This window comes from Phaethon aethereus (genome assembly GCF_964289735.1).
Source record: "Phaethon aethereus genome assembly, chromosome: 1".
Taxonomy (NCBI): Eukaryota; Metazoa; Chordata; class Aves; order Phaethontiformes; family Phaethontidae; genus Phaethon; species Phaethon aethereus.
The window spans coordinates 128,274,474-128,289,908 of NC_138575.1; the positions used below are offsets into that span (position 1 = coordinate 128,274,474).

General features: G+C 34.8%; 1 protein-coding gene across 4 annotated transcripts in view; it reads left to right on the forward strand.

The window, feature by feature from the left end:
- The window catches only part of DMD (dystrophin), a gene marked incomplete at both ends in the record, with an annotated part of 1,339,794 nt that overhangs the window by 622,880 nt on the left and 701,479 nt on the right, over window positions 1–15,435 (forward strand). For all 4 annotated transcript variants that reach the window (XM_082008889.1, XM_082008891.1, XM_082008888.1 and 1 more), the window contains 3 exons: window positions 1,383–1,538; window positions 5,808–5,978; window positions 14,243–14,422. In XM_082008889.1, the coding sequence (XP_081865015.1) occupies window positions 1,383–1,538; window positions 5,808–5,978; window positions 14,243–14,422 (507 nt within the window). The remainder of the gene's footprint in view (window positions 1–1,382; window positions 1,539–5,807; window positions 5,979–14,242; window positions 14,423–15,435) is intronic.

Here is a 15,435-nt window from a genome sequence, read left to right on the forward strand (position 1 = left end):
AGAAAAAAAAAATCAAAACATTTTAATTTAAGTGAAATTTCAAATAATGGTCATGCACTTTCACTATGTGAAAAGGCCAGTTGGGATCACTTTCTATTTCCCCCCTTCCCATCTTGCATATGAGTTTATTTCCCTGGATTGGCTCTGTTTTCCACAATACGCTATGGTCATGGAACCCCATGATGTAACCAAAAGAGATGTTGCAGAAGTTTATTCTAACCCATATTTTCAAAAATTTTCACTCATTTCATTAGCATCCCATGCTTCTAAGAGATTTTCTGAGCTAGACGTCTAAACAAAAAAGCTTCTTAACAGCTTCATGTTTGCCACTCTTCATGTACTTGTGTGGTAATGGACACTGTGTATCTCTGTGGAGTCTTTTTCCACTGTGGAGTTCAGTGGAATTTCCAAGCCATGGCAGAATTTATTCTTAGATTAAAAAGAAAAATAAATTCAACTTCTGCGCTATTTGCATGAATATTAATTGGGCATTTATGTGTCTGTTAAATGTCTTGAATTACCTAGTCATACATTTAGATGATGATATCGACTTTCTGCATATGGAAAGAAAGTTTTTCTCAGTATCACTCATTTGAAAAATTAGGGAAATGTGTTTGCAGATTGCTTGCATGCCATCACTTACTGAACAGCTGTTCATTGCTTATTCTTTGCTTAGCCATTGAAATAGTGCAGGAAAATGTAGTGAATTATATAATATTTTGACTTAACCTCATTATGTTACTTTTTATGTATTTTTAAAATTATTCATTTTTTTAACAGAATTACACTTAGCAAATGTAGGGGAAATTCTCTATCCTATCAGTCTCTTCATTTAGTGGTATGAAAAACTGTCAGATTTTTAAATTATTTCAGTGGCTATTTGTAGCTGTAATACATCCAACAAGCTGTATGAGTTGACGAAAGACATCTGTTATTTTAAATACTGTGTTATATAAATCAGTTTGAAAGTTTGAAAACAAATTTTGTCATAACTTAAAACAATTAGTGATGGCGTGTACTTTCTTACCTATAACATTTCTACCATTGGTTTTGGTGATAAGTCTTTGAAGCCAATTTAGGAAAGATGGGCTGTTCTGAATCTGTTAATTTGAATTGTCGTATAGAAACTGTTGAATTTTCCTTTGTTAAATACACGCACAAACTCAGAGAGAGTTTTCTCTATCCTTAGCTCACGTACCATGGTACCTCTCAACTCCTTTAGCTTTCAAATGCGAGTGGAAGGTGCTCAGAGTCATTCATGGTGGTGTTTATATACAGGAAACAATGCAAAGACTTCTAGTGCGCCTTCATAACTTCAATAGACTTTTCTGGTTTACGTATTTTAATGGCGGTGCTTCATTTTCATATTTCTATTTTATTAGAAATTATATAAAAGCCTGAGTGAGGTGAAGTCTGAAGTGGAAACAGTGATAAAAACTGGGAGGCAGATTGTTCAAAAGCAGCAGACAGAGAACCCAAAAGAACTGGATGAAAGGCTTACGGCTTTGAAGTTGCAATATAATGAACTGGGTGCAAAGGTAAGCTCTGTGTCTTTAATACAAAACTATGCTCTCATTTTAACTGGTAAAGTGAAGGTTAATCTTGGTGTGGTAAGTAAGTAAATGGGGGGTTTTATTGGTTCTTTCAAGGACCTCACATTTTCTAAACAGTGGGACAGAAAGAATGGATTGGAGGCAAAGGCAATCATCAGGATTTCCCAACAGGAAAATGTTTTGTTTATTCTTTTTTTCCTAAATGTCAACTAAACAGGCAGTAGGAAAGACAGACTACCAACCAATATTAACAAGACTGTGATTGAAAAAATAATCATATGTCAATATCTGAAGGCTTTTTATTCTGGGTCTGCATTACCGGTGGAGTGTGCTGCCTGCTCCTGAAGTACAATGCTCTGCAAGGCTCTGAAGAGGAGTTGTGGCACCAACCTAAAGACAACTTCACACAAATAGTTCAATTAACAACTATCCTTCATTACTCTGTTTTCTTCCTCTTGCCCTCATTAGAACTATGCACAGAAATTCTGAAAACTATAAGACTAGAGTAAATTTTGTGCTATAACTGGCTGAATGAAGATTGTGAATGACAGATATAGCTGTTTGTTTATTTCCAAAATGTATACACTTCAACTATAAGAAACAGGACAGAATGCAATTCTTCATTTTGTCAGATTATAAATTATTAAAAACATAAATAAATAATTACCAGGTAGGAAATGAGCCCATAGTAATACTGAGAGTCAGTATGTGGTTTAAACACATAATAACAATCAAGCCCCACTGACTATGGTACAATAAAACAGTAAGAGTTATGTTACTTTTGACAGAGATAATACCCATTTGGGAACCTGAATTAGAACAGTTCTCTCTCTTGCTAGAAAATAAAGGTATTAAGAGACATCAATCTTTTGAGTGTCAAGAAAACTGAAGAGTCTGCTTCATTAAGGTGTGGATAGCTATCATTTGAGATTAGAGCATATATTTGGTTTCTCCATTATTTTAGAAAGGACTGCAATATTTATTCCTACATCATGTTTAATGTAACAGCAGACAGGTGCCATTGTTATAGGAAACCTCTCTTAACTAATGAAGGGATAAAAATGTGCCATTAGGAAGCCATTAGTTATCTGAAATGAGCCATATTGCAAATTAATGTGTCCCAAAAGTCAGCAGTGCTGTGTTTAGCTTTGTTGTCCTAGATGTAATCTCTTACATTTACTTTTACATACCATGGTAGTTAACAGTTTTAGAGAGATTCACAAAAGCCCAGAGATTTAGGACTAAAAGAATGAGTCCGAAATCCATTATCATCCCTAATTGATTGCATTGAGTAAAAGTCTTTTTAAGAGAAAACTGATAATAGTTATAACTAATAGAAAGTCTCAGGACTGAAATGTATAGTCTGAGGGAAAAACACACCTTCAAGCATAGACTCACTTGTGTGATTTCATACGCTGCTTCGGAAGGTCCCCCCATATTTAAAACAATCATTAAGCACATTTCCAAGCATATGGAATGGTTTAATTTAAACATGTTGAACAATGCTGAAGTGTTGTGCTCTCAAATGGACAGGAAAATTATTATAATTTCTGATAATTTCAGTACATACTCTGTTTTTTCTGCATGTTTTAGGTATTATAACTTTAGACTCTCTGAGCCTAGAAAGTCTTCCCCTTAAGAAGAAGTGGAAGGTGTGAGGGGTTTTTTATTTATTTGTTCCTTTCTTTTTTTCAGCATATACACACGAGGATATAAATACCTGTGAATAGTCCTAATTGCATAGGTAGTATCAGACCGTAAAACCTCTCTCTGGTCTAGGAGTGAGTTTTGTTCTGTCAAACCATGGAGTTTTTAGCCAAATACACTTTAAAAGCATGGACGATAATTTTGAAACTTTAGCAGTGGCTTCAGTGTAAATAGGTTTGAGATTAAATTAGAAGAAAACAAAATGTCATTTGAATATCGTGGTGTAGTGTTGCATTTACAATAGATATTCTATGCCTGTGCTTGCTTATGCATTCACTTGCCCATATTCTCTCTCTCTGACAGAAGCACATATACATATATATGTGCAAGCAACAGTATTACAGCTTCACTTACAGTTAGTTGTGAGTGGTTTTGAGGTAGGTCTGTAGCATATTTGTGTCAAATCTCTCTAGGATAATTCATCAGGACAGGGAGCTGGGCTCTGAAAGAAAGTGGCGGTAATAATGTTCTTGCTGCTCTTCTCAGGGCACTGCATGCAGAAGGGGCTATTACAGGGTCAGGTCTTTCCTCAGAATCCTGCTGCTGCACAGGAATCTTTGTCTGCAAGATTAAAGGCTGCAAAATACTTTTCTCTTGCTTTAAATACCTGCTTTTCTCATTTTACTTTTATTTATTACATCCAAGAATTCTTGCGAGAAAACTATCTGACATAGCTAAAATAGCTTTAAAATACAGAGAAAATTTTGGAGATAGTACATTTGATATCACTTTATGATACAGAAGGACTATAGAGGGCACTGTTTCCTATTTTTCTTTAGAAATACATCTTCACGTTTGAAGTACAAACAGAAACTGATTAATCAGTAACTTCTGGATATATACAATGTATATAGAAGTATTGGAGTATTGATATTATATACAGATTTTAGAGATGTGTATAGCAACACAAATATTCTTTCTGTGTTTGGGCATGTACCTAATTTCATTTTATAGTATACCAGATGTTTAGAATTCTTCGAGAGGCAAACATGCTTAGGGTAGTGCACTTTGCATTGTTTTGCTGCTAAGTACCTGCAAATAGTTATTCACAATGACTATTAATTAGAAGAAAAGGTGAAAAACATGTGTGAATTCCTGGCTCCATGTGTGAATGGAGCTCTAAAAAGCTGAGTTTTAGATCCTTCCCAGGGATTTACCTCTTGGCCTGACTGTAAGTTCTGAGGTCTCATTTAATAAATTTGGCATACAAGAAAGCACATAAAGCATATTCAGTGAAGAAGAAATGTTCTGAGATTTTAGTGGTAAGCCTCTACAGAGTGATAATATACGATCAGGGACGCTTTATTGCTTATTCCCTCGGCAAATCTGATGTGTTTACTCAGGGATAGCAAAAGCCATGTACCTAACCTTGTAACATCCTATTACATCTTAAAACCTCAAACTCTCCTTGGCAGTGGAGCTAGGGATCAATTTTATCATTGTGCTACTACTTGTACTCAAACTGTTTTACTAGATACTGACACCAGTTTTGGATATCTGACACTACTGTTGACAATTTTTTTTCTATTTAAAAATACTTAAATAAAAATCAGTGGCTACAGTCTCACTTGATTACTAATTGACATGCAAGGTAATTAGTTATTTCTTTTAAATATTAGTGACCTACAGAATACTTTTAATCCACTTTCTTTGATCAGGCTTTTTTTTAACTTCGGCAAAACATAATTTATCAGTTTGTATTTTCTAACTACTAACTGCCTAATGTCTATTGTAGTGTAGATTCCCATCTAAGTACTCTTCATTTACTCTTCTGCCATCTCTACTAAGTATGTGGAACTTTCTCTCTGTCTCCCTGGATATACTCAGTGGCTTGTGGGGAAGATCGTATTTCCCCTATTCCTCCAGGTTACACCAAAATGCATTGTAAGACAGTCAAGACAACATAAATACTCAGCCTTCCTTCCAGGTAGCATGCAATATGCTTAAAAGAACTTAACAATTAAAACAGAGATCGTCCTTAATACTTCACGTCCAAAACTTTCAGCAAATTAAAAACTTAAAGTTAACCGTGCTTCCCTAGTTTGACATCATCCAGTGACTTCTGTGTTTCAAGATTTAGGCGTTTCTTGACAGAATTCTCTTGGCAGAGGATTTTTTTCTTCTATGTAGTGTAGCTACATAGAAAACAATTTGAGGATTCTATATGACCATCTATATGAAAATGCACTCTTTGAAGGGTTTTGACATCTATTTTGTGTTTCAAGGAAAGTCTGCTAGTTCAGTTGTTCCAAATTAATTTGCTATGCATGACTTCAAAACAGAGGAGGAGGTTTGCAGAGGTCTGCTGCTAGTTCAAACTCAACGTGTCTTTATGCATATAATTTTCCTGTAGCTGTTTGTATTCTAGCAGCAAAATTACAGATATTGAGAGAACTAAGGCAAGACATACCTGTATTAAAAATGCAACTTATCTTGTGAAATTGCAAGTTAAACTTCTATAGAAAAGTGGCATATAGAAAACGGTATTTAAATATCATTAAACCTGTTTGACTGTAGAGTTAAAATACACATGTTTTCTTTCTGCAGGTGACAGAAAAAAAGCAAGAGTTAGAGAAATGCTTGAAATTGTCCCGGAAGCTACGAAAAGAAATTAATGCTATGACAGAATGGCTTGCAGTGACAGATGCAGAATTGACAAAGAGATCAGCTGTGCAGGGGATGCCTAGCAATTTGGATGCTGAAATTGCCTGGGGCAAGGTAACAATGTAACACACACTGTACCTTTATATATCTCAATTTACACGTACTACAGAAAGACAGATCTCTTTCTTGAAAAAGAAAGAGAATAAAAATTCTTTTTAATTAGTGGAACTTTGTAACTGTTATGGCATTAACTCACCCTAATATTAATGCTCAGAAAACTTCAAAGCGTCTTGTCTCTGCATATATCATTGGCACAATTCACCTTCATATTGCAGTAATCTTCTCTCAGATTAATTTAAATTTAGAATTTCATTTTTCACAGTACTATAAATTATACCTCCAGTATCCATGTAAATAGAGATCCATGCAAATAGAGAAGTCTTTCTCTCTCATCCCATTTCTCTCATGATTAGAAAAGTATTAAACGGTAAAACATCTCCAGTAGATGAAAGATTAAGGATGTCAGAACACTATATATTCCACATATTCAGGTAGCAGCCAGGAGGTAGGATATTTGTTTTCTTACCATTTTTGGTTTGTAGCTCATTTGTTTTCGTTCTGGGGGCTTCTTACTTCCATAAGGCTTCATCTTGAACTCTTATTTTAGGTTAAAACTCAAAGCCTAAAATTAAAATTTTCTTCAAAATTACTACATGTGCCAGAGTTTAGATAAATATCTTACAGAATCACTGAGGAATGCAAGAGTTCTACATCAAACTGCTTTTCTCTGTGTGATGCTGACTCTTAACAGAGTATCATTCAATGCTAGCTAATCTGGTTTATATTCTGCATATGCAATAAAAATCCAATCTAACTCACAGCATAAACAAACCAAGTCATCATTGTAAACACATACCAAAATCTGTGTTTTAGAGGAAACTATGCTCAACATTATGGAAAGCTTCAAAATTTCAAATAGTTATCTGAGCCAGCAACATTTTAGATAAGTGTTCCTATATAAATTCCAAATAAAACTATAAAAAAAACTTTAAACATTGTTTTGTGCAAAAATTTACCACTTCTGCTTTTTTTAATAGGAAGAATCCTTTAAACATTTTACCAGTTTCAGAGGCAATCTTATTAATTTTCTCAAAGACTGTGCAGATTAAAGGCACTGGAGTAAAATTTGGTTTGTGGTTTGTTTTTTTGGGGTGTTTTTTTTTTGTCTTTAACTGCCCCTTTCAAGCTTCTGAGCTTGCTAAAATGTCTTAAAAGATGCATTATATAATCATATGGTTTTAATGCCCCCAAACTAACCTGCCAGTTACTCAGTCCATTTACCCAGACATGAAAATAAGAATCATCTTTGGTGGTGTTAAACTACACAGTACAATTCTACTGAAACAGAAATATATGCTGTATGTTCCTGCATGCATGTTCAGGAAAGTTAATCCAGGTGTATATAGCTTCACAGCAGTTTAAATAGAAAGATTTGTCCTTAATATAATATAATTGTTAGATATGACCTTAATGCTTCAGAAGTTGCATAATTAGAACCTAAAGCCTGATGATCGGTGGAGTTACACAGTGGGAAGTCCTTGTTATGTCTTACACTTGCTACAACAAGTACAGCATATTTTTATCCTATGAATCAAAAAAGGTAACAAGAGCTAATTAAAATAGGAAATATTAACATGAATAATATATCAAATGGGAACTACTCCACCTACTAATCTTAAAGAAATGTCATTGAATATTGTGAGTTCTCACAAGGAACTGATACATGAAGGGTTGCAGGAAAAAATTGTAAAAAGCATATTTTGGCTTCAAATCCTGCCCAAAGCCTTCACTGCTGTCTAACCTCATATCATACCTCAGATCTTCTCCTTCAGGTCAGTACATCCCTAAGATAAGAATAAACAAACAACTTTGGGTCAGAACAGCTGCTTCTTGTTGAAATATGTACGTACTGAGTGAGTGGCTTTCAGAATTCCCTTATTAAGTTTCTCTTTAGGAAATATAAATCAATATTCATATAAATACAAGTAGACTTTTAATTTTGAGCGATGCAATAGATAGCATAGGTGGCAGTTCCTCGCCTTCCGAATGTAAGTATTTGCAGAAATTATGTGAAGTGAGTATACTTTTTCCTAAAGAATCTGTTCCCACTTAAAGGCAGAAATTGCTGCATGTTATCCTGGACACTTTAAAATTCTTGTGAGGAATTCATGAATAAATATGACACTGATACTTCCATGTGAATTTCACTGAGGCATCATACAAAATCATATACCAATAATTCAGTCCCCAGAACCAGGGCCTCGTAATACCTGATTAATGTCTCAACTTTGGGCTTTGGACTTCCCGGGTAAGTAGGCTGCCAAAGACAGTAACCGATCTAATGAAATGCATTGGGAGATGAATTAAGCTCAGCAGATTCCCATTGTGAGGAAAGTCTGCAGAAAAACTAAGATGGAAAATGGAGGGAGTGCGAATAGTGAGAATGAACCGAAAATTGGATGTGTGCTGCTGTCGATATAACTAAGCAGAGAGCTCATAATATTTTTTTCTTTACAGCCCAAGGAAGCAGCTATATGTATTACTGCACTTATTTCTATTTCATTTTTCAGTACTCAAGTCTTCTTAAAAGTGAAAAACACTCAGAGGGTTTCAAAGGTAATTGTAGAAGTTAGAATAAAGAAATCATATGTACAAACATGTCATCAAGGTATAAACACCTAGAAATAAAAAGAAATGTCCACCTTGAGTAGGAAATTATGTAAATGAAACATAACATTAATCTGGACATGAAGGGAAGTGTTTTATTTATTTGTTGGTGTCTAGAATTTTTCTAAGGATGAAACAGGAACCTGGCTGAGTTATGTGAAATGAGATGGGCAATATGTTGAAGACTGTAAATCCTGCCTTTTTACTCACTAGAGACAAGATAAATCTTTCCATTTGAATTTAGTTGTTTTATAATAGATAAGAAAAATGACATACGGATGGATAGTCAATCATTAAACATTGTATATTAAAAATCCATTTATAATTAGAAGTCAGATTTAGTGAACATATTTATCATTGAAGACATTAACCATTGCGGGATGTATTTGCCTTTTAATCAGGAACTGGCCTGGTAAGAATTACATTGCCAGGAAACCATGTTCTCAAAAAGGAAATAGCAGATGGTATTACCAGAAAAAGTTCTGTGTCACTCCCTACTATCAGCAGTATGAGTCTGCCAGTGCTTTAATGTTATATTTTAGCACAGTGTATAATACCAGTGAGCATGAAGTCGACTTGAAGTACTTAAAATTACATTAGCTAACACATTTAGCAACATATTTCCTGTCAGTAAAATCAGTAAAAGAAAATAATCTGAAAATTGTATCAACTGATTCATAGTCAGTGGCCAGAAGACAACAAAAATAAAAGATGTGCTGTGAATAAACAAATAAATATGTATAATCAGCCACTGAGAAGGCCATAATGTCAGCTTCTGATTAATTCTGTAATCCCACCCATGAGAGCTGAGCCACCTAACTAATTTCTTTTAGAGAGGTTCAAATTGCAAATATTACTTTCAAGTAATCCACAGTGTCCAGGCAGTATGGAGGCACACAGAACTTTTCTTCATTCATTCATTGGTGTTGAATTTTTTTAATCTACATATGTTAATGACCAGCACAATTAAAATATTGTCCTCTGCATTTAGTCACTGTTCTGGTTTGTTTGGAAAAAAGTCAGCAGTTCAAGTTGATACATGGTAATTTTATCATTATAAAGTATAGCTCAGAAACCCCCTGCACCATGTCCTCCGAAAAAGCCATTCGTATGTAGCTTGTGTTCAAACATAATTCATTCCTACTTAGTATTTGTTTATGTGAAGGAGGTTATGATTTTCATTCCCGTATGGAACATCAAGTAAAAAAAAACCAAAACAAAACCAGTAGTACTTCTCAGAAAACGGGAAGATAGAGTATGCCACAGTAGAGTGGGTCAGAGAGCGAGCTGTGAACCCCACTCAAAGTGTCCATGGCTGCACAGGGAACTGCATTTATTTATGCTAACATGATCGTCCTGTCATCCTATGGATCCATATAAAAAAATAGGTAAAATACGATTGTATGATCCTACAAACCTCTTATGAAATCTCAGTAAAGCTTGTTCCCATGCCTTTCAACACTGCAGAGCAATCAGGCTTCTGCCCAGGTTTCAAGCCATCCAAAGTAGTTTTTCTTAAATAAAACTTTTACCTTACACTACAACTTCTTTCCTGAGGTTTCAATGATAGTGACTGGTATCAGGGAAGCTCAGCTGGTTTTCTCCCTCCATCTCCTCCTTCTGGTGCGAACAGGATGGGATTAGACACTGGTCACCTGAGGCATGCTTTGCATGCAGAGTTTTAACAGAGAAGAAGGATCTGTCTAACTGCTTTCGTTTCCGGGGTGCCAGGAACCTAGATGCCATTTCTCTTGAAATGTTTGGGTCTTTGGGGTTCAGTGGTGACGTATCTCCCAGTCTTGATTAGGGCACACTACCAGCATTTTTCTGAGAAACACAAGTGAGAGAAGAATAATGATTCTTCTAGAATAAAAGCAGCTAAGGAAAGATTTCATTCAGTGAAATACAAAGGAATTTTTTGGATCAAAGACTTTCCACTGTGGTATCCTGCACCAAATAGCCATAACTGGTACTTCAAAAAAGGGGAAGTACAAGACTTTCTTCCAAAGAGACATTTCAGAATTCTAACAGAAATTTGAACAAAAATTTGAATGGAGAGATTGCCATCTTTGTTAACTGTTGTATCTGCTAGTAGATGTGATCCTACATGGAGGCATATGTAAAGAAGAGATGATCATATCTATCTATCTATCTATCTATCTATCTATCTATCTATCTAATGTAATATCCGTAATTTGTATACAAATTATAATGGAGCTGTCTTTCCTGAAAGTATTTGTGGAACCTTTGTCTTCCAGCAGGTAATACACACTTGAATAAACTTTTTTTTTTATAAATAAATATACTAGTCCTAAAGAAAAAAAAGTGAGTGTAATAATCTCACTATAATGATAAATAGCAAAGCTAACTGAATCTGTTTTAAAACACTGTTGAACATTGCTGAGAAATTTTCTCAGCTGCAACTGAATTCTGGCTGTTATGGTGCTTAGTTCAACCTTTAATTTACATATTTCTCTCTTTTAAATGTAATTCTTAAATTACACGGTTAACACTTTTGATTCTGTAGTTAAAATTAAAAATCTACCTCTTTCTTACATATTTTCAAATAAGTTGCACAGCTGAAATGCAATCTGATGTTAGGGCAACCGGAAGGGTGTTTAAATCCAGCAAGGTTGGGTTTTTTCCCTTAATTTTGAATATGCTCTTCTATTTCCCAAGAACATAAAGGGAAAGGTGACAAGTGAAGGCCAATTCACTGAATATTGGAACTTGCTCTTCAAAAATTAGCAGATTTTGAAAGCCACTCTCTGAGTTTTAATGAGGTAATCCTAGTTACATCCTGAGATCATGACACATTTTCTATCTATTTTGTATAGTGTTGTTAAATTAATAGCAGTCCTTCTGTCTTTTTATTACAGAAAATTTACCAATGGTATCTCTTACATTGCAATGGATGAAGTATATGTAGACCGTCACTGCCTAGTAATAGTGAAAAGAGAAAGAGAATTCTGAAGAATATAATGAAGAAATGCAAAATAAAATAAATTTTAAAAATGTGTTCACGAAGTTGCAAAAGAACTGAAAAGAAGTTGTTAGTTTACTAGTTTAACCATTTAGTTTAGTTTACCTTTAGTTTAGTTAGTTTACTTTACCTAGTAAGCATCATATCACACAGAGGAGGTCCTAGCTGATAATGTAGTGTGGAATCCTGCTGTCTTTACAAACCCCACTAGTTTTTCAATTATATTCAGTGGGTCCAGGATTTTACACATAAGAAGTTTGAATAATTGAGATTTGAAGTATAGCAGACTTTTCAACTTTGCTGTTGTGTTGAAGGCCTCAATGTTGGTTTTTTTTAAGAAGGCAGAGGGGAAGAAATGTGATTATTTACTTATTAATGTGCACAGGAATGTTCATATTCATATTGCCCAGAGGTGCACCTAGTCTTTGGTTTACATTAATTCTTTACTTTGAAAGGAACAACTCCTGGGATCAGACAAAGTGCTGTTACACTTTTTGTTACACATTGAGAATTATACATCTGGCTTTTGGGTAGCAGTTTTATTTAATAGTCATTTAATCATCTGATCCATCTGTTTACATTTGTAGTTGGGCTTAATATTTCTATATATAGCCCAAGACTGGTCTGAGTTTTCACACATGTAAAATACAAAGGAAACAACAACCCATAGTAAATGTGCTTTAGCAATTTTTTTCCAAATGGAAGTAAATTGTTCAGAAAAGGTAAAAAAGCTGATCAAAATTTTCCGTCCTGAGTTGGAGACAAGTTATATTTTCTAATTTTATAATGACATTAAGTATTTAAGTATTTAAGTATAAATATTTAAGTATTCAAAAAACATGTGGATGTGGAGCTTCAGGACATGGTTTAGGGGGCATGGTAATGTTGGGTTAACAGTTGGACTTGATGGTCTTGAAGGTCCTTTCCAACCTTAATGATTCTGTGATTCTGTGTGATTCTGTGACATTTTGTACCCGCTATGAAACAGATAAAATTGTACTAGAAGAGGGCATGTTTTTCCTCTAATTCGACAAGAACCTGTTGAAGTTTGAAAAGTTCCATTTCAAATTCTATAATTTTGTAGTTTATAGTTAATAATTTGCATTATTCATGTCTTGGTTCTATTACAAATCTTCTGTATTTGAGAAAATTGGTAAATTGCGGAAAATTTCTCATACTTACATGAAATACAAGTGCAAAACCTTTTCTGTGAAATAACATTACAGAATGAGATCATTAATTCTGTTAAGCATAGGAAGTGAGCTGCTGCTTTAAGCGTTACATATGCCAAGTAAGTTGGAGGAACTATTAAGATTGTATTGTACCAAAAAGAATAGTTTATATACTGTCTTTATTGCAAACTGAAAATTTTACCTTCTCTAACAACATATTATCAACAAAATCATACTGATGTGTAACCTTGAGAGATGTGATAGCATGGAGGTGATGAAGGTATAGTTCCACTGCAGTAACAGTGTTGAACCTCAGATGGAAGAACTGTGATTACAGTTTGATTAGAAGTGGTTCTTCTTTTAGTGTATCTATGAGAAATCAATGTCTCTGGAGACTACTGATTCTTACTTTTCTCCCAACTTCTGTTTGTGTTCAGTTAGGACCACTTCATTTCTAGTTGAAGCATTATTTTATAAGCAGAGATCATATATGCCTGGATCATTGCCATCAGGTGACTAGGAGCTCAGATAAATTTTTCCCATAAAACCGTTTATGTGTGATATTAGGTGTAAGGAATTTGTGCCCCTCTTTGAGTATTCAGCAAGGTTGTTACACTCTGCATTGTAACATTTCAGTATTTAGTATTAAATTCCTGCTTTTTCACATGTTTTCTAAATATGTTGGGGTTTGCTCTTTTTGTTAGACTTCTTGCATGTTGCAAAGAATATTGAAATGAATAATGAATAAATTATGTGACCTTACATATAATTTAAATCTATTTATATAAGGTAAGATAACAGCTGGAGGAGATGCTGGAAATCTGATCCTGTAGCACTGCACAGGTACTTTAGTCATTCAAGATTAGAGGTGCTATGGATAATAGCTTAGTTTAGTATTTTAGTTTGCAGAGTGAAATTCCAAATGAATGGAATGAAAGGATGCATTTCTACAGTTAGGTAACAAGAAAGCTAACAGGATAGAAGAACATGGTTTCCGCTGAAAAAGATTGCATTAAAAAATATTAAAGGAATATTAAAATATTTCACAAGGTTATTTTCAGTGGAGTTCTCTGCGTCTTAAGATGTCATCATGATGCTTTATTATTGTCCCATTTATTATGTAAGCTTCATGTGCTATTTGATAACTATGCAAAGTAACTTTAAACATCTCAATATAAATATTGTAAAATGTGAATTCTTGTTTAATAGCTAAAACTGTGTTTTGAACACTGGGATGAGAGATAATTCACACTTTTTAAAATTAAATTATTACCAAAACTGATTGTGAGAATATGAAGAACATTTAACAATTTTATCAGAGCTAAAGAGGAAAAATTTACTTTTTACTTACTGTTCTTTACATAACATTTTCCGTTCCTATAGGAAGCAAGAGTGTGTGTTCTAGTATGAACTTACTGGATGTTTTAATATTTCATGTTCTTAGTGTGGAGAATTTTTAATTTCCTGAACTTTTCTTTTTTATTCTGCTCACATAGGCAACACGGAAGGAGATTGAGAAACGCCAGGTCCATCTTAAGAGCATTGGTGATTTAGGAGAGAATTTGAAGACAGTGCTGAAAGGAAAGGAAAGTCTAGTGGAGGATAAACTCAGCCTCCTGAACAGTAATTGGATAGCAGTAACTTCACGCGCTGAGGAATGGTTCAATCTGTTACTGGTAAGGAAAGTGCATTTGTTCATATAGAGGAAATGTTGGTGCCCAGTTGTAGGTACTCACTCCTATACGTGCTTTTTCTGGTGCCCTGGACTACGCTTATTGAATACATAGGTACACAGACAATCAGATTGATTGTTGTTTAGTACATTATGTATATTTTCAGAATCTGATTGCTTACAGAGCGACGGCTCTGTGGAGTCTTGATTGTTAGCGCTTCCCGTTCCTGTCTGCCTTAGTAGTTCCTGGATCGTTTGGGGTTTTTTTCCCTAATGAATGAAATGCAGTTTTTCCCCAAGGACCTAGACTACTTGAATATGCATCAGGTAAAAGAAATAGTAAAATAAGTTGAGTAAGTCTTGGTATTAATACCAGCAACCTCAGCTGCTTTTGTCTACATTAACATTTCTGTTTGGAATAGTACAGCTGGGAGGTAAGTCCCCACTTGCATGTTGGTTTGGTCCACAGGGTAGTTTTGGGGTGTGTGAACTAGGTTAATTTCAGAAGCAACTAAATCCAGGTGCGCATCTAATATGCTCAAGGACTATGATTTGGTCTTTCAAGACTTCATGGCCCTCCTTTGGATAGTTTTATAGTGCATGTTTTGGTAGGGAAAATTACTTAGGGGGACCAGATTATCCCTAATGCATAATTAATGCAGATTCAGGAGCCTCGTTCCCACCTTATTCAAACTGCTGATAGATACATAACTATATTCTCCCTTAAAATTCATTCTGTCACGAAGAGGTGACAGTTTGAACCCTTAAACACAGAGGGTCTTAACCATTGTGCTGCCAGAATGCTTTGGGAAATCTTGTATGCTGTTTCTGTTGCTGAGAGCATGTGAATGCAGTTTTGATCCAGAGAAAGTTAAACGATTCTCAACATTGTGTTAGCCTTCATCATGATTTTTTGGAGCTTGATGTGTTAGAGCTCCACTAGAGTCTGTGTGGCTACATTACAAATGCTTCTGTGACAAATATACAGCATCACTACAGGGCTGCTTCGGCTGTATG